Source organism: Nycticebus coucang, chromosome 10 (genome assembly GCF_027406575.1).
Source record: "Nycticebus coucang isolate mNycCou1 chromosome 10, mNycCou1.pri, whole genome shotgun sequence".
NCBI lineage: Eukaryota > Metazoa > Chordata > Mammalia > Primates > Lorisidae > Nycticebus > Nycticebus coucang.
In genome coordinates this window covers 86,710,969-86,734,591 of record NC_069789.1, presented here as the reverse complement: position 1 = coordinate 86,734,591, position 23,623 = coordinate 86,710,969, and the positions used below count along the sequence as shown (strand labels likewise).

General features: G+C 42.8%; 1 protein-coding gene and 1 non-coding gene across 4 annotated transcripts in view; one reads left to right on the top strand and one right to left on the bottom strand.

Annotated features, from left to right (window-relative positions):
- The window catches only part of TNR (tenascin R), a 432,007-nt gene that overhangs the window by 89,435 nt on the left and 318,949 nt on the right, over nucleotides 1–23,623 (bottom strand). For all 3 annotated transcript variants that reach the window (XM_053607624.1, XM_053607627.1, XM_053607625.1), the window contains one exon: nucleotides 28–589. In XM_053607624.1, the coding sequence (XP_053463599.1) occupies nucleotides 28–526 (499 nt within the window). In that variant the 5' untranslated portion in view covers nucleotides 527–589. The remainder of the gene's footprint in view (nucleotides 1–27; nucleotides 590–23,623) is intronic.
- LOC128597800 (U6 spliceosomal RNA) lies at nucleotides 20,893–20,999 on the top strand. The gene has a single exon (XR_008383359.1). It is a non-coding gene; the product is annotated as a U6 spliceosomal RNA (small nuclear RNA).

The window sequence follows — 23,623 nt, the reverse complement described above, 5'->3', positions numbered from 1 at the left end:
ACCCCGCTGCAGCTCCCCAGACTCTACCTGTGGCCGCACTTTCTTGGCAGCAGTTGGCACCGCACTGGTCCCGCAGCACCGACACCTCCCTCTCCAGCATCTCGATCCGGCTCAGCAGCTCCTGCAGCATTTGGGCGGAGCTGGCACATGGGCAGGCCTTTTTGGGGAGGTTGATCCTATGAGTGAAGGTGACCTGGCTCTCGTGGTCCGAGGTCTGGCCTGTGTACTCTGCCAGAGTCTCATCTTCAGCGCTCACCTCCTGCTCAGCAGAGGCCTCCAGCCCGGAGGAGCAGAGGCTGTCCAGGGGCACGTTAATATTGTACACGTGGTTGAAGACCACGGGCTGCTCTTTGCTGGATGAGTTGTAGCTGGCAACACCTCCTTCCTCCTCCACTGCCTGTCTCTGGACCCTTTCTGTGGTGACCTCCAGCTGACACTCTGAGGGCTTGAGCATGGAGCCCAGAAGGATCAGGTTGACGCCAATGAGCATGTTTTTCAGAACCACTGTTTCCCCATCTGCCCCCATCCTCTCAGCCAGAGCTCTGGGTTCAAGACCAGTTTGCAGCACACAGCATGGAGTTGTGGGAATCTGAAAGAGAAACCGAGGCATGAGACAACTTCTGAGACATGTGCCTTGGCACCATGGCTGTTCACAGTCCCGCACAGCTAAAAAATAGGCAGCTGAAGATTTTCAAGGGACTCTGGCAAGGGACAGTGGCTGCCAAAGTCATGAAGGCCCAGGACCTTTTCCCTGAAAATGGGGACTGCTTCTGCAGAAGGCTATTTTGTTTTCCCACAAGGCTTATCTAGCACACATGGGACTGGCCCTCATGCTGGCAAGTGAGGGCATACAAGGGCTTGCAGGCCATGTGGACAGGCTCTTCCTCTGAGGAGGACTCAACTTTCCTTTCTTCCAGCTGAGAAGTAAGCTGAAGGGGACCGGGGAGCCTTAGCATACGCTCACGTTTTTTCAGATATTTATTAGAGAGGGGCTCCACCAGACACTTCAAAACAACTTTTTCATTAACTCCTCTAAGCTCATCTATTCAAAGTTGACTTTAGAGTAACCAAGCAGGCAACTAATATAGTTCCAGGTAATTGTGATTGTTAATAATCCTTGGGTACATTTGTGATTATCTGGGACCATGTGAGCTGAACTTTCTTGTAATCTTCTCATTAGTATAGTCCCAGGGCTCTGTGATGACAGGGTGCCTTTCTTCTGAGTTCCTGTTTAAATTGCTAAAATAATGAATACCAAGAACCACAGAGAACAATAAATTCACAGTAATGCAAATGAGTTTTTCAGAAATTATATTCCCTTTGTATTCTCTAAGTAAAATATAAGAGAGATTTATAAACTTTGGTTCTAAAGGTAATGCTAGAGTCCTGAGAAGATTAAGGACTAGGGGCCCAAGTGAGAGTGACTATGAGTTTGGGAAGGAAGCAATTTGGGCGCAGACTATGCTCTGTGCCCAAGCTTGTGCGATCCTCAGAAGAACACTACCATGGGCATTGTGATTAGTCCAGTGCTGTAACGAAGGAAATTCTGCTTTGAGAGGGAAAGATCTGAACACTAACCTGACTGACTCCAAAACCTGCGTTCTTAACTACCATATCCCAGAGTCTTTCTTGAAAAGGCCATTCCATTTTCTCTGGTCTCTTATGGAAATTGTGTGAATTCTATGATCTTTCTGGAAATAATTGAGATTAGAGACTTTTGCTAGGGCCAGATTCAATATTCCTTCCTCCAAGAGCATTCTTCTCTCATCTTTTCCTTCCTGTCCCCTTACTTATTCCCCTTAAGCACAGGCTGAATTCATGCCCCACTCTTCCGGGCCCCTCCCTGTGCTTCTCACACTAGATCACCGGTTCCTTTGCCTCCATGTCAGTCAGTCCGTGTTTTGTCTGCAGGGTGTGATCATCTGTCCAGGACGGCGAGAGTGACCAGTACACAGCCGTGTGACTGCATGAGCAGATGCATGGAAGGATGGGAAGATAAATTCATACACAACTGCTCAGGGGGAAAAAGGTCAAATCATTTTCCAACTTACTAGATTTCTCCCTGTTATCTTTATGTAAGATACTGGTCTTTTCAATTTCAGTTCTGGACAATGCTCTGGGTTGATTTTATTAGCACTAACCTGTATTAGTGACTAGTATAAAATCATGTCTTATTATTCGATCTTTATATTATGTATTGGACTACAATTTGTCCCTATTTTCTGTGTAGAGAGGAAGCAGGACAGAGCAGAGCTGCTGAGACTACAGACTCTGGAGCTAGACCGCCTAGGTTCAAACCTCAGTTTCTTTGCTTTCTAGCCATGGGAGGATCACTTGACCACTTTGGGCCTCAGTTTCCCCATATATAAAATGGAAATAATAATGGTACTGTAATGATGGGGTTGGAGTGATGATGGAGTTATTATCTGAACCATTCTTACCTAGTGCTTGGCATTAACTAAAATAAATAATTATGGTTTGCAGACAAGTAGAATAATTATTCTGGTTCTTCCCTTGTTCAAGGACTACCCTGAAATTATTGGAACATATGAAATATCTTATCTGTCAGTGGACAGCAAGAAAGCCCCATCCTAAGCATACCCTTGTCCAAAGATGGGTGAGGTCCTTGGAGTGATGTGGGAGATGGGGTCTGTTGATCACTTCCAGATGAGATAAATCAACCTTGGAGATGATTGGGATGACATGTCTGAATTAAACTATCCTCCTGACTTCTTCCCAAGCCCCCTCTCATCCAAAGCTCTACTTGCCTTCCCATTTTCAGCTGCTGTGGGAACTATACCTTAAGTGTCCCTTGGGCCCTTCTACCACTGAATGTCTCCTAGGAACGGCTCTGCTATTCGACATTGACATCCAGAAGCGCCCTTAGCTATCTCTCTACTGAACTTGAGTTTATTTATCTGATAACTTTAACTTTTTTCTTCTTGGAATTGTAAAATTATCACAGAACCTCTTATAGCACTTAACACAGCTTTTTTGCACATAGTAGATACTCAATAAATAAGTGAAAAAATAAACATTATAGATGAAAAGGAAGACAAGTGACAGAAAAATAAAGAGGGAAACATTTTAAGTACCACACTTAGATCCAAAGCAGTAATTAAGAAACTATACAGAGACAGGGAAGGGGGCTGTTTTATGTGTGGAAAATGCTCTAGCTGTTAGTCAATAACCAAATATAGTCAGTCCACAGGGTGATTTTTTTGTGACTCCTCAAATCTTATTTCAACTTAGGATTTTTTAATTGAAATTCAGAATAAAGGACAGACAAGGAGTTGTGCCCTCTACTGAGCATCAATCCCTCTAGGTGGCTGGGAGGTTGAAAGGACTCAAAATTCTTGTCCTATGAGATACAGGAGCTTAGCATTTGGGTCCAAAGATGTGAAAACTCAGGGAACAGATTTTTCATTTACTATTCATTCATTTGACAAATATTAAGCACCTTCTGTATGCTGGTCCTTTAATTCATAGAAATTTCAATCATATCAATGTACACAGCTATGATTTAATAAAAAAAATTTCATTCAAGTGTGTATGTGTAGAAAGGTGAGGGGTAGAAAATTAATGAATACTGGAAATAAAATAATTATCTATACCACAATAATTATTATGAATATAAATTATGCTCTATTTAATATGTGATAATGCAGCATACATTAGTGTGTGTTTGTGTCAAGAAGCAGTAACTATAACCAGAGGAAAAGAAAAGAAGGAAGCAGGGAAGTCGACAGGGCAGGGGCTTGTTCACACTTTATGGCATGTGATCACAGGCTTTCTGACCACGTGACACTGAGTGGAGACTCAGGAGTGGGTGGCAGCAAGCCAAGCAGATGGGGAGGAGGCTCGGTACAGACCAGGGAGCTGTGAGTGTAGGGCTGGAGAGCTGGCAAGACAGCGCGGCTGGGACCAGAGTATGAGGGAGCCCCATGCTGAGAGGAGGAGATGGGGTCGGAGAGGAAGTGGGGGCCAGATCACGCATAGCCTTATAAACCACTGCAAGTTCTTTGGCCTTTACTGTGGCTGTGTGGTCACCGTTCTCAAATGCATCCGTGTATTGAACACTTGTCATGACCCAGCCTGTTCTCAAGAAAATTCAGTCTCCTGGAGGAGATGAAAACACAAGTAAATGTGATGACAGTGCAAGGTGACGATTACCTAACAAGTACACAAAACGCCTTAAGCAGGCTGGAGGTGATACAAGTGACTCTGCAGGTGAGTGTGCTGACCAGCAATGCGATTTGCCAGGTACTTCTGGCCTGGCTCTCCAGGGACGTGATAGGATTACACTTTCTGGGTCCCCTCTTGGTTAGGTGAGACCTTGTCACTAGTGCTGGGGGCCAGTGAATTGTGAGAGGAAACGGTGTGTGTCATTTCCAGGTGGGTGTGTTTGATTGTTGACAGGAGACTGTAGCCTGGGCTCTCTCCCTCCCAGGGTGACTGGCAGTGTTTGAGATGGTGGCTGTGTTGTCAGGCTGGGTCCCTGATGACTCATGACAGACATGTACCATGGGAAATAATCCTCTGGTTTCTGAAGCACACGTTTTTGGGATTGCTTTTTCCCACCGCATAACCTACCCTATTAAGTGGTAATACAGAATTTGGTTTTTAACAGTTTATTCTTTAGGTAAACAAGGCAAAAGTTCATTCCACACACACACACACACAAAACTGCATTTGCTCAAACTCTGGTATGTGCAAGAACAGGTGCAGGGAATGCTGGTGTCTGAAGGTGGTCACGTGCTGAAGGATCGGGCCTTTCTATGATAAAAGTTCCCAAGGTGGTAGTTTCCACCAAATGCAGCAATCCAGATTTGGCTCGATATACGGAATAGCTGTTTAAATAGTGAGATCTACTGGATTGTCACGTCAGGTAGAGAGGTTCTGGAGGTCTAGTCACTGGAGGTATTCAGGCACCAGCTGAAACATTTCTTAATCAGGATACTGAAAAGGGGATTTTAAGCATCAGATGAGAGACAGGAAAAAATGAACATTCGAGTCTTCTTGTTCCTGATACTTTATAAATTTATGGTCTTAGTGGGCTTTGAAGAGTCAACCCACTAAATACTATACCCATATTTGTGGGTAGAATAATAGAACTTTATTCTTTCACAATTCTAGGGCCTAGAAGTCCAGAATCAAGGTGTCCCCAGGGTTGGATCTTTCTGAGAGCTCTGAAGGAGAATCTATTCCATGCCTCTCTCCCATCTTCTGGTAATTGCGAGAAGTCCTCAGGCATTCCTCACCCTGTAAATATATTGGTTCAATCTTTGCCTCTGTCTGCATATTTTGTCCTTGCTGTGTCCTCATGTGGTTGTCTTTCCATATGCACAGCAGATACATGGATGAGAGGCCCACCCCACTCCTGTATGATGTCGTCTTAACTAGCCACTTACATTTGCAATGACCCTATTTCCAATTAAGGCCACATTCTGAGGTATTGGGGGTTAGGACTTCAACATCCCTTCTTTTGGAGGGGGGATGAAAATCAACCCATAACAAATACCGATAATAACTGGGCCAAGCTAAGCACTTTCTTTGCATTATTTCATTTATTCCTCGTCACAACATTATAAGCTAGTGAGGAATGCTATTTAAGAGTCAAGATATTTAGCAACTAGTCTGGTCTGGCTTGGGTGAACACCAGTCAGATCTGCTATAGACAGCCAGGAGGACTCTAGGGGATTTTGCTGTGATGGTAGGTCTTTTATTTACTTCCTTTATTTAAGATGAAGAAAATGAACTTCAGGAAAGGCCAAGGAACCTGACCAAGAAGGCACAGTTAATGAGCAAAGGAGCCAAGATGGAACCCCAATCTTGCTGACCATGGTCTGTGCTTTTAACGCTGTTTTCCAGCCACCTTTAATTAGGGGCCGGATACCATTCTCATGTACAAGCTTTGAGCTCTTGTAAATCAACACGCTCCTCTTTTCCGTTCAGATTTAGGACTTCCTGACAGCGATGACTTTTAGCTTAATGTTTTCTCCACAATCCAGGCCATCTCTCCAGAAATTGCTTCTGTTTCTCCCCAAAGAGGAGGATGGTCTGATGGTTCTTTATTTAAAGGCACCCAGCCTCCACTGTCCCAAGAATCAGGAGCAATTCTAAATCAGAAAGCTTTGGTCCTAGAGGAGTTGGGAGACATTTATTTTTATTTTTATTTTTTATTTTTTTGCAGTTTTTGGCCAGGGCTGGGTTTGAACCTGCCACCTCTGGCATGTGGGGCCGGCGCCCTACTCCTTTGAGCCACAGGCGCCACCCGACGTTTTTTTAATTTTTTTTTTTAACTTAACATCTTCTGGGACAATTCTCCCCCAAACCAGCGTTTACAGAAAACCAGGGTCATACACGGGCTCCCTCTGGTTTCATTCACTTCTCTGAGCTTGCCCAATGTGTCACCACCCAGCTCAGTCACGAGCCATTTTTGGCCACACCATCCCTGACTCTCTGCTTCTCTCTGGGTTGTTTGTCTGGGGGAAGGCGGAGACAGACGGTGGGATGAATGGCAGGAAGGGCTCCATTTTTCTCACTTCATCTGGGGCCAGCTGAAGGGAGGAAGGAAGTGAAACTAACGTTTATGAAATGCCTACTTAATAATGCTCCCAGTGTTGCTAAGCTCATGTCACTTCATAATTATTTCAAAGTGGCTTTCTTTTTTGTGTCCCTGAAAGCTTCTGCTTCTGGCTTCATTCTCTGTCTCCACCTGCTATTTCTCTGTATTGCAAAAAATACTGACTGTTCCGCAGGTGGATTCTTTCCTTGGCATTTTTCAGCGATGCCGATGGGCAGATTTTTGCAGCTTCCCATGAGGAAGGTACAGTTCAGTGTCAGGGAGTGTCTGGGAGTGCTGCATTAGATATGTTTGTCTCCTTTAGTGGGTCCCAGCTGTTCTGAGACCCATGAGTATTGGGTGAGTGCATGGTTAAGCCAGATGCAAAATCTTTGTCTCCATAAGCAACTTAGGAGGCTTGTGGGCACTAGCAGAGGTTCCTCTCTGTCCCTCACTGTCTTGCCATATCTCAGATGAGTCATCAGACTAGAACCAGCAAGACTCCAGGACTAGAACCAAAATGGGCCCATTAGAGAGATAAACTGGTGGTAGAAGGAGGCTACCATGGTCTGAATGTTTGTGTGCCCCCCAAATTCATATGTGAAATTCTAACCCCCAAGGTGATGATGGAAAGTGGCAGGGCCTTTGGGAGGTGATTAGGTCATGATGGCAAAGGCTTCATAAATGGTATTAGTGACCTTATGACAGGGGTCTTAGAGGGACTCCTTGACCTTTTCACCATAGCTAGAAAGTACCATCTAAGAATCAGACTCAGAATTTGCTGGCATCTTGATCTGGGACTTCCCAGTCTCTAGAATGGTGAGAAATAAATTTCTGTTCTTTAAAAGCCATCCAGTTTTTGGTATTTTATTATAGTAACCTAAGAACGGCAAAACAGGGAAAAAGGAGAGAATATCAAAGAAGGAAAAGAAGAGAAGGTGGAGAATTAAAAATGGAAGCGAGCAAGGGAAACAGACAAGAGTTCCACAGATAGAGTGAGAAAATATAAACCTGAGGGATAGATAATACAGCCCGGGTTCAGTGATACACTAACAGTTGTGAGCAAGACAGATGGCTAATGACCCTACAAATGGGAGAGCAGGAGAGTTGCAGTGATTCCATAGATTGATACTGGCGAGATCTGTGTGGTTCCATTGATTTATTTCCTCCACTCCAGCTTCCTTATCAATATAATTATCGTGGCCAGCACCAGAGGTGTCTCTGGGTAATTTGTAAGAGGTGGATAACAGTGTCGTCCTCTGGGCTGATTTAGTGCTGTGTTAATGAGGTGCTCCTTCCTCTCCAGGGAGGCCTGTGGGGAGGGTCTTGGGTCACCCCAGCTTGGCTGAAGCTCACGTCCTCCCCGAAAGTTGTTCTTAACTGGCTTTTATCCCTTATCCTTGACCTCCTCTGGCTTTATTTCTTCATGCTGAAGAACTTTTCCAAGGTTATAGACAAATATTCTGTGAACCTTCACATTCACCCACATGGGAGACACAGGAGGGGAATGGCCTCAGGAAGGCTGGGGTGTGGCAGGGAGGGGAGGAGAAGTAGCCAGACCACACCTACTGAAGCGGTGCCTTGGGGCTTTTTCTTTTCCTTTCCTTTTTTTTTCTAGAGTCAGAGAGGGGATTGGAAGAGGCCAACATGGGGCAGAGGGCTCAGGGAGGGGGGAGGAAGAGAACGATGTTGGTTGTGGAGCAGGTGACTTCCCCAGGGGCAAGTGCCCAGGCCTCTCTTTGGATTTTCTAGTTGCTGCTAACCTTAGTTCCCCCTCTGTCCCTACGGGTCATTTATAAACTAGAACTGTATCTGTGGAAAATGACACACTTTTTTTTAAAAATGCTTTTTTAAAGTTAGAATTAGTTTAAAAATAGTTTCCTCCCTGCCATGGGGATGCTCTGCCACTTGGTGAAAGAGGGTCATTATGAAAGACGAGGGTGTAATGTGATTACAGCCGGCCCCATTGTGTCAGTGGAGGCAGTGAGGGGCTGCTGGGAGAGTTCAGAGCTGGCTCATCTCCATCAGTGCTGGGCCTTTATTGGGCCTGTCAGATTTCTGAAAAGGACCTGAGGGCAGAAAGCTCCCAGCAGACAGGATTCCACGGCTGGCCCAGCGCTGTCAGCAAGGACCGGTGTTCTGGGAATGGTGTGCAGGCCAGCCGGGGTGTGTCCCTCCCACTAGGCCTTGGCCGGATGCCCTGAACTGTGCGTACTTTGATGTGTCCCCATGGGGGAATCTGCAGGAAGGACCTTTGGTTCAGAATCTAATGGATCCACATTCATTTCTTAACATGTGCTTTTGGCCCAGTTTGTTTGCGGTTTTGTGTCAGTGTGGATTAGAGAAACCACAGCAGCTGGGATGTGGAATATGGCTTCTGGTCTTATCCTCTGGTTCTGTCTTGTGCTATCTGGGAGAATTCTAATTGATGTGGCCTTTCAGAGCAACTCCTCCTTCATCTGGAAATGGGGTCTTGAATATTAGTCAAGGGAATAATACCAAGAGAGTAATAAAAATCTCACGATCAGAAGTAAATGTGAGGTCATCTAGGTTTCAATTCCCACTTTGCAATACAACTGGCAAGGCTGGGCAAATCTTACCACCTGGGAGGCGGGGTGCCTGTTTATGTCTGGGCAGCTATGGTTGATAGAAAGTCTGTCTTGCAACTTCAGCTCTCAAATTTTATGATGGGCTGGGCAGGGTGGCTTATACCTATAATCCTAGCACTCTGGAAGGCCAAGGCAGGTGGATTGCCTGAGCTCAAGAGTTCAAGACCAGCCTGAGCAAAGTGAGACCCTGTCTCTACTAAAAATAGCTAAAAATAGAAAAGTGAGCCAGGTGTTGTGGCAGGTACCTGTAGTTCCAGCTACTCAGAGGGCTGGGGATCTCTTGAACTCAAGAGTTTGAGGTTGGTGTGACCTACGACACCATGACACTCTACCCAGGGTGACAGAGTGAAACTCTGTCTCAAAAATAAAGAAAGAAAGAAAGATTTTAAGATGCATGATGTAGGTTTCCCCATGAATTTTGTAGACTCCAGAGAATTCTTAATACCTGTGTTTGACAGTTCAATACATATAAATCCCCAACATAAATTGTATACAGTCACATTTAATCCTCACGAGAGTCAATGAGATTATTCTCATTTTATAGATGAGGCTTACAGTATGGGAATCATTTGCCCAATTACACACAGGAAGTTGGAGCCAACTAAGTCCTGAATCATATTTCTAAGCTGTTAGTTCATAGTAGACACCACAACCTCCCTCCATCCACTGCCTCTGTCCTTCAGAAGTAGGTATGATATTAATAAAGAATTCATAATTAATTTACACCATTTTGGTCAAAAATTCTTCTAAGAGTTTGACCTTTTGCTATCATTAATGTCTATTTTTTTAATCTGTGTTTCTTGAGCTTGGAGAACAGCATGTTACCATCGGCTGTTCAATGATTCTTCTTGAAGAGTCATGTTACCTTTCATCTTTCTCTTCCTTACATTGAGGGAAACTGTAAAGAAAATTCCTTATGGAGAAGGAGTGCCAGCCAGACTGTGGCCCAAATTGATGGTTTCTGTTTCCTGGTCATACCCCTTAGGACAGATTGACAAATTGGTTCAAAATGTTATGTAAGAAGTGGTGTCTGCCCTCATGGGGCTTATAATCTAGCTGAGAAGACCAGGATGATGTACATGAAACTGAAGAATGAGACAAGGCCGTCCGTCTTTAGGCATTGAACTGAAGAGCACTCATTTCAATTTGATAGGGGCTCCAGAACTGAACAAAGATCATTGTGGGAGAAGTGACCAGAGAAGGCTTTCTTTTTTTTTTTTGTAGAGACAGAGTCTCACTGTACCACTCTCGGGTAGAGTGCCGTGGCGTCACACGGCTCACAGCAACCTCTAACTCTTGGGCTTACGCGATTCTTTTGCCTCAGAAGAGGTGAGGTTCAGTCCAGATGGAGGTGGGACAGTGGGTGGGGAGAGCGGACAAAGGGTAGAAAATAAGCAGAGTTAATTGGAGTCCATGGGTAAACGCAAGGAAGTCCAGCCTCTGACAGGACCATCTTCATTCTTTAAGAAGACTTAAAATCAATTAAAACTACATTATTAAAATACTACATATATACGGTGTGTGTGACTTTTTTTTTTTTTTTGAGATAGAATCTCACTATGTCACCCTCAGTAGAGTGCCATGGCATCACAGCTCACAGCAACCTCAAACTCCTGAGCTTAAGCAATTCTTTTGCCTCAGCCTCCCGAGTAGATGGGACTACAGGTGCCCACCACAACACCAGGCTATTTTTTTGGTTGCAGTTGTCATTGTTGTTTAGCAAGCCTGGGCTGGATTTGAACCTGCCAGCTTCAATGTATGTGGCTGGCACCCTACTCACTGAGCTATGGGCACTGAACCTGTGTGTGCCTATTTGATAAAGTCTGGTCACATATAAGCAGTGCTTCCAGAGCTCCATGTTCCCACACCTATTGGACCAAGCGAATGTTTAAACACGGGCTCAGAATGTCTATTAATTATATATGTAAATATTGGAACTGATAGCGTGCTACTTTTAGAACATTGAAACCTTTTAGAAACAAACAAATCATAGGAGTAGTCACCTTTAAAAATTATACCTGCCCATATCCAGAATACTAGAGAAATTCATCTGCCCTAAAAATACCTAATGACAGACTCAAACATCAAATCCATGCTGTTTCCAATTATATGGCATAACTATATTGGAGTTGAGCCTTCCAGCAGGCGTTGAATAATTGCTTTCATATATTGGATAAACATTAATTTCTTCAGATGACTTGTATGTTAGAGGTGGCAACTTATTAAAGTTTAGCTTTAGTGGTCTATAGGAGTTGTTTACGTCATTGTATAAATTATGTCTTTTAGAGCATGAAATAGCACCACCACGACCCAAATACTATAAATTGGTAAATTATATCTTCTAATGCATGAAATAATACAATTTTTTTTTTACCTGAAATTTGAGGAAGCTTTGAGAACACTGGTATAGAGAGCACAACCCGCTTAATTAAATTCAGTTACAAATGGATTGCACACCAGGAACAGGGGCAGCTTCCATCCCAAATGTCAGGGGCAGGCTTGAGATGTCTCAAGCAGCTGTCTGGGTAAGTGGGAGAAAGGTTTTCACATAATAAGAATAAATAGTGGACCGTGATGAGTACTATATCAGAGTTATGGGAAATCCTTCTGGGAGCCTCGCAGAAGGAGGCATTTCAATTGCAGAACACTCTAGAGACAGGTCAGTGGAAAAGGTGGCCTTTGAGCTGGGACTTGAAGAGTGAGCAAGATTTCCAGAAGAGGAGCAATGGAACAGGCAGCTGATGCAGATGAGGAGCAGAGAACGAGAAAGTCATGCTTGTGGGAGGACCTGTTTGCTGGGATGGTGGAATTAAGGGTGTCTCAGGAGGTGTCTCTCTAATTCTCAGGAGGAATTAGAGGAGATGTCAGAGGGCCTTGACTGGCGTCTTTAGAAATGTGCTCTGTGTCTGCGGGCTTGTCGAACCAGTAATGTTTTTTTTTTTTTTTTTTTTTTTATTGTTGGGGATTCATTGAGGGTACAATAAGCCAGTTACACTGATTACAATTGTTAGGTAAAGTCCCTCTTGCAATCATGTCTTGCCCCCATAAAGTGTGACACACACTAAGGCCCCACCCCCCTCCCTCCATCCCTCTTTCTGCACCCCCCATAACCTTAATTGTCATTAATTGTCCTCATATCAAGATTGAGTACATAGGATTCATGCTTCTCCATTCTTGTGATGCTTTACTAAGAATAATGTCTTCCACTTCCATCCAGGTTAATACGAAGGATGTAAAGTCTCCATTTTTTTTAATGGCTGAATAGTATTCCATGGTATACATATACCACAGCTTGTTAATCCATTCCTGGGTTGGTGGGCATTTAGGCTGTTTCCACATTTTGGCGATTGTAAATTGAGCTGCAATAAACAGTCTAGTACAAGTGTCCTTATGATAAAAGGATTTTTTTCCTTCTGGGTAGATGCCCAGTAATGGGATTGCAGGATCGAATGGGAGGTCTAGGTTGAGTGCTTTGAGGTTTCTCCATACTTCCTTCCAGAAAGGTTGTACTAGTTTGCAGTCCCACCAGCAGTGTAAAAGTGTTCCCTTCTCTCCACATCCACGCCAGCATCTGCAGTTTTGAGATTTTGTGATGTGGGCCATTCTCTCTGGGGTTAGATGGTATCTCAGGGATGTTTTGATTTGCATTTCTCTAATATATAGAGATGATGAACATTTTTTCATGTGTTTGTTAGCCATTCGTCTGTCGTCTTTAGAGAAAGTTCTATTCATGTCTCTTGCCCATTGATATAAGGGATTGTTGGCTTTTTTCATGTGGATTAATTTGAGTTCTCTATAGATCCTGGTTATCAAGCTTTTGTCTGATTGAAAATATGCAAATATCCTTTCCCATTGTGTGGGTTGTCTCTTTGCTTTGGTTATCGTCACCTTAGCTGTACAGAAGCTTTTCAGTTTAATGAAGTCCCATTTGTTTATTTTTGTTGTTGTTGCAATTGCCATGGCAGTCTTCTTCATGAAGTCTTCCCCCAGGCCAATATCTTCCAGTGTTTTTCCTATGCTTTCTTTGAGGATTTTTATTGTTTCGTGCCTTAAATTTAAGTCCTTTATCCATCTTGAATCAATTTTTGTGAGTGGGGAAAGGTGTGGGTCCAGTTTCAGTCTTTTACACGCAGACATCCAGTTCTCCCAACACCATTTATTGAATAGGGAGTCTTTCCCCCAAGGTAAGTTCTTGTTTGGTTTATCGAAGATTAGGTGGTTGTAAGATGTTAGTTTCATTTCTTGGTGTTCAATTCGATTCCAAGTGTCTATGTCTCTGTTTTTGTGCCAGTACCATGCTGTCTTGAGCACTATGGCTTTGTAGTACAGACTAAAATCTGGTATGCTGATGCCCCCAGCTTTATTTTTGTTACTAAGAACTGCCTTAGCTATACGGGGTTTTTTCCGGTTCCATACAAAACGCAGAATCATTTTTTCCAAATCTTGAAAGTACGATGTAGGTACTTTGATAGGAATGGCATTGAATAGGTAGATTGCTTTGGGAAGTATAGACATTTTAACAATGTTGATTCTTCCAAGCCATGAGCATGGTATGTTCTTCCATTTGTTAATATCCTCTGCTATTTCCTTTCTGAGGAGTTCATAGTTTTCTTTATAGAGGTCCTTCACCTCCTTCGTTAGGTATATTCCTAGGTATTTCATTTTCTTTGAAACTATGGTGAAGGGAGTTGTGTCCTTAATTAGCTTCTCCTCTTGACTGTTATTGGTGTATACAAAGGCTACTGACTTGTGGACATTGATTTTATATCCTGAAACATTACTGTATTTTTTGATGACTTCTAGGAGTCTTGTGGTTGAGTCTTTGGGGTTCTCTAAGTATAAGATCATGTCGTCAGCAAAGAGGGAGAGTTTGACCTCCTCTGCTCCCATTTGGATTCCCTTTATTTCCTTGTCTTGCCTAATTGTATTGGCTAGAACTTCCAGCACTATGTTGAATAGTAAAGGTGACAGAGGACAACCTTGTCTGGTTCCAGTTCTAAGAGGAAAAGCTTTCAGTTTTACTCCATTCAGTAAAATATTGGCTGTGGGTTTGTCATAGATAGCTTCAATCAGTTTTAGAAATGTGCCACCTATGCCTATACTCTTCAGTGTTCTAATTAGAAAAGGATGCTGGATTTTTTTTTTTTTTTTTTCCTTTTCTCCCATTTTTTTTTTTTATTGTTGGGGATTCATTGAGGGTACAATAAGCCAGTTACACTGATTACAATTGTTAGGTAAAGTCCCTCTTGCAATCATGTCTTGCCCCCATAAAGTGTGACACACACTAAGGCCCCACCCCCCTCCCTCCATCCCTCTTTCTGCTTCCCCCCCATGACCTTAATTGTCATTAATTGTCCTCATATCAAGATTGAGTACATAGGATTCATGCTTCTCCATTCTTGTGATGCTTTACTAAGAATAATGTCTTCCACGTCCATCCAGGTTAATACGAAGGATGTAAAGTCTCCATTTTTTTTAATGGCTGAATAGTATTCCATGGTATACATATACCATAGCTTGTTAATCCATTCCTGGGTTGGTGGGCATTTAGGCTGTTTCCACATTTTGGCGATTGTAAATTGAGCTGCAATAAACAGTCTAGTACAAGTGTCCTTATGATAAAAGGATTTCTTTCCTTCTGGGTAGATGCCCAGTAAAGGGATTGCAGGATCGAATGGGAGGTCTAGGTTGAGTGCTTTGAGGTTTCTCCATACTTCCTTCCAGAAAGGTTGTACTAGTTTGCAGTCCCACCAGCAATGTAAAAGTGTTCCCTTCTCTCCACATCCACGCCAGCATCTGCAGTTTTGAGATTTTGTGATATGGGCCATTCTCACTGGGGTTAGATGATATCTCAGGGATGTTTTGATTTGCATTTCTCTAATATATAGAGATGATGAACATTTTTTCATGTGTTTGTTAGCCATTCGTCTGTCGTCTTTAGAGAAAGTTCTATTCATGCTGGGGGCATCAGCATACCAGATTTTAGTCTGTACTACAAAGCCATAGTGCTCAAGACAGCATGGTACTGGCACAAAAACAGAGACATAGACACTTGGAATCGAATTGAACACCAAGAAATGAAACTAACATCTTACAACCACCTAATCTTCGATAAACCAAACAAGAACTTACCTTGGGGGAAAAACTCCCTATTCAATAAATGGTGTTGGGAGAACTGGATGTCTACATGTAAAAGACTGAAACTGGACCCACACCTTTCCCCACTCACAAAAATTGATTCAAGATGGATAAAGGACTTAAATTTAAGGCACGAAACAATAAAAATCCTCAAAGAAAGCATAGGCAAAACACTGGAAGATATTGGCCTGGGGGAAGACTTCATGAAGAGGACTGCCATGGCAATTGCAACAACAACAAAAATAAACAAATGGGACTTCATTAAATTGAAAAGCTTCTGTACAGCTAAGGAGACAATAACCAAAGCAAAGAGACAACCCACACAATGGGAAAGGATATTTGCATATTTTCAATCAGGATGCTGGATTTTATCAAATGCTTTTTCTGCATCTATTGAGAGGATCATGTGATCTTTATTTTTGCCTCTGTTAATATGGTGGATAACGTTTATGGACTTGCGTATGTTGAACCAGCCTTGCATCCCTGGGATGAAGCCTGCTTGATCATGATGAATGACTTTTTTGATGATAAGCTGTAATCTATTGGCTAGGATTTTGTTGAGAATTTTTCCATCTATATTCATGAGTGAGATTGGTCTGAAATTCTCCTTTTTGTTTGGGTCTTTTCCTGGTTTTGGTATCAGGGTGATGTTTGCTTCATAGAATGTGTTGGGGAAGATTCCTTCTTCCTCAATTTTTTGGAATAATTTCTGCAGTACAGGAATAAGCTCTTCCTTGAAGGTTTGATAGAATTCTGGAGTGAAGCCATCTGGACCAGGGCATTTTTTAGTTGGAAGCTTTTTTATTGTTTCTTTGATCTCAGTGCTTGAAATTGGTCTGTTCAGGAGCTCTATTTCTTCCTGGCCAAGTCTAGGGAGAGGGTGTGATTCCAAATATTGATCCATTTCCTTCACATTGTCAAATTTCTGGGCATACAGTTTCTGGTAGTATTCAGAGATGATCTCTTGTATCTCTGTGGGATCAGTTGTTATTTCCCCTTTATCATTTCTGATTGAGGTTACTAGAGATTTTACTTTTCTATTTCTAGTTAGTCTGGCCAATGGTTTATCTATTTTATTTATTTTTTCAAAAAACCAACTCCTTGTTTCATTAATTTTCTGAATGATTCTTTTGTTTTCAATTTCATTGATCTCTGATTTGATTTTGGAGATTTCTTTTCTTCTACTGAGTTTAGGCTTAGATTGTTCTTCTTTTTCCAATTCCATAAGGTCTCTTGTGAGATTGTTGATGTGCTCTCTGTCTGTTTTTCGAATGTAGGCATCTAAAGCGATGAATTTTCCTCTCAAAACTGCTTTTGCAGTATCCCACAGGTTTTGGTAGCTTGTGTCTTCATTGTTGTTATGCTTAAGGAAGTTAGTGATTTCCTGTTTGATTTCTTCCTGCACCCATCTGTTATTCAACAGAAGATTGTTTAATTTCCATGCCTTTGGATAGGGTCGAGCATTTTTGTTAGAGTTGAGTTCCACCTTTAGTGCCTTATGGTCTGAAAAGATACAAGGTAAAATTTCAATTCTTTTGATTCTGTTGATATTTGTTTTGTGTCCCAGGATATGATCAATTTTGGAGAATGTTCCATGGGGTGATGAGAAGAATGTATATTCTTTATCTTTGGGGTGGAGTGTTCTATATGCGTCTATCAAGCATAATTGTTCTAGGGACTCATTTAAATCTCTTATATCTTTGTTTAATTTCTGTTTAGAGGATCTGTCCAGCTCTGTAAGAGGTGTGTTAAAGTCCCCTGTTATGATGGTATTATCAGATATCATATTGCTCAGACTGAGTAAGGTCTGTTTCAAGAATCTGGGAGCATTTAAATTTGGTGCATAGATATTTAGAATTGAAATGTCTTCTTGTTGTAGTTTTCCCTTGACCAATATAAAGTGACCATCTTTGTCTTTTTTGACTTTAGTTGCTTTAAATCCACATGTATCTGAAAATAAGATTGCAACTCCTCTTTTCTTCTGAATTCCATTTGCCTGAAAAATTGTCTTCCAACCCTTGACTCGGAGCTTTAATTTGTCTTTTGAAGCCAGGTGTGTTTCTTGCAGACAGCAAATGGATGGCTTGTGTTTTTTAATCCAGTCAGCCAATCTATGTCTCTTCAGTGGGGAATTCAAGCCATTAACATTTATGGAGATAATTGATAAGTGTGGTAGTATTCTATTCGTCTTATTTGGTGAGAGTCCATTGCTTAGTTTTATCTTTTGCATCAGTGTGGAGGTTAGGTTCTGTCCTTTGATTTCTGAGTTCTTACTTTGCTGCTGATCCATTGTGGTGGTCAGTGTGCAGAACAGGTTGAAGTATTCCCTGTAGAGCTGGTCTTGTTGTGGTGAATTTCCTCAATGTTTGTATATCCGTAAATGATTTGATTTCTCCATCAATTTTGAAGCTTAGCTTAGCAGGGTACAGAATTCTGGGCTGAAAATTGTTCTGTTTAAGTAGATTAAAGGTAGATGACCATTGTCTTCTTGCTTGGAAAGTTTCATTAGAGAAGTCTGCGGTCACTCTGATGGATTTGCCCCTGTAGGTCAACTGGCGCTTACTCCTGGCAGCTTGCAGAATCTTTTCTTTTGTCTTGACTTTGGACAGGTTCATCACAATGTGTCTTGGAGAAGCTCGGTTAGAGTTGAGGCGACCTGGGGTCCGATATCCCTCTGAAAGCAGTGTGTCAGAATCTTTGGTGATGTTTGGGAAATTTTCTTTTATAATATTCTCTAGTATGGCTTCCATTCCTCTGGGGCATTCTTGTTCCCCTTCTGGAATTCCTATAACTCGTATGTTGGAACGTTTCATAAAGTCCCATAATTCTGACAGTGAACGTTCTGCTTTCTCTCTCTTCTTTTCTGCCTCTTTTACTATCTGAGTTATCTCAAAAACTTTGTCTTCTACCTCTGAAATTCTTTCTTCTGCATGGTCTAACCTGTTGCTGATACTTTCCATTGCATCTTTAAGTTCCCTGATTGACTGTTTCATTTCCTTCAGCTCTGCTATATCCTTTTTATATTCTTCATATCGTTCATCTCTGATTTGATTCTGTTTTTGGATTTCCTTTTGGTTATTTTCCACTTTATTAGCAGTTTCCTTCATTGTTTCCATCATTTCTTTCATTGTTTTCAACATGTGTATTCTAAATTCCCTTTCTGTCATTCCTAACATTTCTGTATAGGTGGAATCCTCTGCAGTAGCTACCTCATGGTCCCTTGGCGGGGTTGTTCTGGACTGGTTCTTCATGTTGCCTGGAGTTTTCTGCTGATTCTTCCTCATGAGTGATTTCTTTTATCTGTTTCCTTGCCCTAATTTTCCTTTCACTTCCTCTTGCTCTTTAAGTTCTCGTGCCTGTGGAAGTTGTGGGCGGGTTTAGACGGGTTGAACACACGCGACCACTTGCCGGTTTTCCACTGTTTTAGTCCTCCTCTTGGGGTCCAGAAGTCTCTCGCTGACTCCCTGTATCCTCATAGGAGTGATGATAGGCAGTTCCCACCAGCCAGAGATGCCTGGAGTCCTATCTCCCCAGACTCACGGTGCCCAGATGCAAGGAAGCTGTTACTCGGCTGCCATCTTGCTCCGCCCCCGAACCAGTAATGTTTTTAAATGACATGATTAAGAAGCCCTTTGCCATCTGCAGTTGCGATGGGCTCCCAAGATGAATTTTAACCTGAAAAACACAGAAGATGTCTTTTTGCTTGTCGTTTATCTTCTTTTGGAGTTATTTAGTCAATAAGAGCCAGATTAGCCTTCCTTGTTACTTTAGAGAGTGGTTTTTCAGGGTACATAATTTCTTAAATTCTGTTTCTCTCACTCTCTTTCTTGACAAAATGGATTTTGCTCTCCATTAAGTTATACTGCGTCATCTTCGTTCATTATTGTTAAAAGGGGGCACCAGTGGAATCCAAATGCTGGTTTATTAACTGCGAGATGCGGGATGTGAATTGTAAAATATTGGACTTTTCAATGTCTTCAGTCTGAATAAAGATGAGAATTGGCCATTTGGCTATGTGCAGCTGCTTTTCTGATGAATGAGGAATACAGATGACACTGAGTGAGCACTGAGAGGCATCGGTAAGCAAAGCACGATCTGAGGGTTCCCAAGTTCATGTGTGTAGGATATGAAAAAGGTATGAGAAAAGGTATAGTATATGAAAAAAACGCACTAAGAAGGCACCAAATGTTTCAGGTGGTTTGGGATTTATACCTGAAATACCTTGTGCATAGTATCTGATTCGCTTTTATCAGAGTCCTTTTTTTTGTGAGAAAGAGTTTCACTCTATCACCCTGGGTAGAGTGCTGGGACATCATAGCTCACAGCAACCTCAAACTCTTGGGCTCAAGTGATCCTCATTCCTCAGCCTCCCAAGTAACTACGGGCACTTGCCACAATGCACAGTTTTTCTATTTTTAGTACAGACTGGGTCTCACTCTTGCTCAGGCTGATGTCAAGCTCCTGAGCTCAGGCAATCCACTTGCCTCAGCTTCCCAGAGGGCTGGGATTACAGGCACATGCCACTGTGCCTGGCCTTTACTACAGTTCTTTATCCAGTGCGACTTGTCTTCCGGCCTTGGCTGTGTATGATTCCTTTTCTGTGCACAGCCAGTTCTGAAGCTCTTTCTCTGCCCTTCCAGGTCTTCTCGCCACCTTTCTCCTTGACCTCTTGCTCTGGAGCTTCCCATTCCCCAAAGGGGTGCCCCATCCAGAGAACTTGGCACAGAGCATGGAGGAGAGGCCAGTCCTGGCTGCCTCCCGGAGAGGTTGCCCAGAGTCAGCTGTGCCCATCAGCTGAAAGCCACTGCTTCTCTCAAGAGGACTTTCTCTACATCACTGACTGTCGAATCAGGTTCTGGTAGCCTCTTATCCTCTTCCCTCACCTCTTTGGGGGCTGATGGATAGTAACAGCTTAGCCCGCCTGGTTGAAGTTCCCCACTGATTGACCCATGGCTGTCTAGTTCTCGTCCCTGTAGGAACCTGACTTTCTGGGAAGGGCTGATTACTCCAGACACTTGCTCCTGTCCCCAACTGTGCTTCAAACTTATCTTCCTCTGTGTCTGTTTCCCTCAGTAGTCAAATGCTAAAGTAATACAAGACACAGTATTGGCGATAAATTAATGCCTTCTGAAAACCTATTTGGAAACAGGTAGGCCTTATACTATAAATAACAGTGACATTTTCATTTTAACAACAGCCTTCAACCAAGGCTGGACATGGTTCAGTGTGGCTTCATGTTGTAGCAGAGAACAAGATTTATTGCCTGTAAATGGTTTCAACATCTTTTTTCACATTGATCTTTCTACCTTTCCCCTTTTGAAAAATCACTAAAATGAGTGCGAGTCACAGAGTGCCTGGCATTTGTAGAGCTCATCCTAGTGAGTAAGATGCCTTCACAGACATCATCTCGGCTGATCCTTCCACCAATTCTGTAAAGTGCGCCAGGTGGATGTATCGCTCCACTTTACAGATGAGTAAACGGAGGCTGAGGCCTGTGAATAACAAGTCACAAAGCTGAGCTTGTACTAAGGAAACCATGTGTGCTACCTCTGAGAAATGTGCAGTGTAAAAAGAACCTAGGTGCTTGCTTCGGCAGCACATATACTAAAATTGGAATGATACAGAGAAGATTAGCATGGCCCCTGTGCAAGGATGACATGCAAATTTGAGACACGTTCCATATTTTTGTTTTGTTTTAAAAAGAAAGGAACGTAGCTTCTGTAGTTTGTTTTCCTCACAGGGAGAACTGGAAAAATACAGTGACATTTGAAAAAGTAATGAAGGCACAGGCTTATTTATTTATATATTTATTTATTTTTATTTCTCAGCATGAATATGTTCTCTTAAAAAAAAAAAAAAGAACCAAGAAAAACCTTTTAGCCTTCCACCTTCTCCTCTGTCTTGATGTGCTTATAGTTGCTTTGATGAGCAGCTGGCTGAAGTGGGGGTAGGGAGCTCTCCCCAAAGTTGGCTAAGGGCAGAGTTGCAGATGGGGTGGATCTGGCAGCCAGGGCAAGAGGAAAAGGAGGGCAGGAGCCCCAGCCGGTCAGTGTAGAGGGAAACTGCTCTGGGTTTCTCTCTAGGGATTTACTGAACAACCCTCCTACTCTCGGTCCATGCCCCAGGAGGCTCCCTACTCTACCCAGTAACGACTCAAACTTGATCCTTTCCTTGGAGTTTGCAATGGGAAGACCTATGCCTTTGATCCTAGTTTGTGTTGTCAAGCAGGATTACTGCAGGGAAATCACTATAAAAGCATTCTCCCTGCTGAGCAAAACACAAGCCTGAGTCACTAAATGGAAGGAAAGCCCAAGGCAGGTGAGCTATTTCCCAAAACCGACTCTGATAATTTTCCATGCCTTATTCATCAAGGGCTGTATTTGAATATAGTTATGAGGTAGGCAGTGACATGCCCTGCTACCATTCTAGAATATAATACCTTCATTAGTCTAGACCTACAAGTGTGTCTAGAATGATCCAAACTTCTGATCTGCAAGATGATTCTGCAGTATTAAGTCAATGCTGAATATTTATCACCTTTTCTCAAAGTAACATGATCTCTTAGCTTTTCCTAGAAGACTAAAGACATGGTACTGGTGGCTGGGTTTGTCCAAATGTGTTGCATTTGATTGGAAAGGGAAAATCTCCACTCTTTTCAGGCTAAGCTAATCATATAAGATAATCACATGCCCCAGAGTTTGTGTGTTCTGTCCCCTTGCGGTACACTGTGAAGGAAAGGAAGGGTTTTCTTTGGCTGTCATTTATCTTGGCCAGGCTCATGCTAGGCAGTCTTCTAAAGGCATTATTTATTAACCCATTTAATCCTCACAACAACCATACAGACGATTATCATTGTCCCATTTTAGAGATGAGGAAATTGCAGCACAGAGAGGTTAAATGACCTGTTTAAAAATCATAAAACCTTTAGGCTAGGGCACCAAGATCAAAGTTAAGCAACCTGGTGCCAATGGTTTCTCTGAATGTCAAGAGTGTATCCAGTGGATTGGGAAACGTTTTTATGAGAAAGAATTTGTGACAATTATCTCCCTCCCTGAGCTCCAGAAGAACTTGTTATGACACTTATCACAATAGTTATCTGCAGAGTTGTTTGTTTCCACCGTGGAGGGTCCAGAGAAGGAAAGATCTATAATCTAGTTTCCGGTTATCCTGGCATCAGCCACAGAGCCTGCCATGTAGCAGGTGTCTCTCATGCGCTCTCTCAGTATACACACACACACACACACACACACACACACACACACACACACACACACACACGCGTGTGGTGCAGTTCCAGTGATCCTTATCTACTCAAACATTCTGCATATTCCCACAAACTGATCTTTCCTATCTTACTTCCAAAGTTTCTGGAATTTTCCTCTCTGCCGTGTTATCTTGAGAACTGGGGCTGAGAGTATGCAGGGTGGCCCCTGAGAGGACAGCCACACACTGTCCTGCCGGCCATCAGCACAGTCCGTTGTTAGGGTAACAAATGTACCACCCCTTTCTAGCCTGTCTGGCTGATGGCTCCAGGATTACAGGTCTTACAGGTCTTCCCTGCTCAGTTTCTTTTGATTACTGCTGCCTGTCACATTGTTTCTCTTACTGACCTTGGGGCCTGTCAGACCGTCCATACCCCTAATTGTCTTTACCCATCACATGTCCATCTCCACTGACCGCTGGTTCCTCTGACTGCTCAGGCTCTGTCAGGATCCCTTAGACGGACTTGCTTTTTCTCAGAAATTCAGGAGTGACTTGTGGCCTTATTTGCCCTTGAGCTTGATGAGGTGGTTGGTTGTGAGCTAGGTCATAGATGGTTCCCCCAGGGGCAGACTTTCGAGAGGGGTTGTTGCCTGATGGGCAAGGCTGAGAGAAAGACACGCATCTGTTTGTGTCTCCTGCCACTCCATCCCCTGGCTTTAGAGCAAGCCATGTGACTATTCTGAGTCTCAATTTCCTTATCTGTGATTATATATAGTAAGAATCAAATACATAGGAAAGTATTTCATAAACTATTATGAACTGGCACATAACCGATGGGACAGTATCAGCATTGTTAACAGATCAAAAATAAAGAAGCATATGGTCTCCTTTCCCCATAGATCAGAGTTTCACTTTGGGGCATCCAGCCATGGAATCATCTTGAGCAGAACTGATGATGCTTGCGTGACTCTGATTGGCGAATCCCATGGCGGCATTTGTGGTGTATCTTCTTGACCCACAGTTATCGATAAGGACCATTATTTCATGCAGAAGACCAACAACCCTCAGGGAACGGTCACCTCTGCTTTCCAGAGTGGGGTTGATTAGA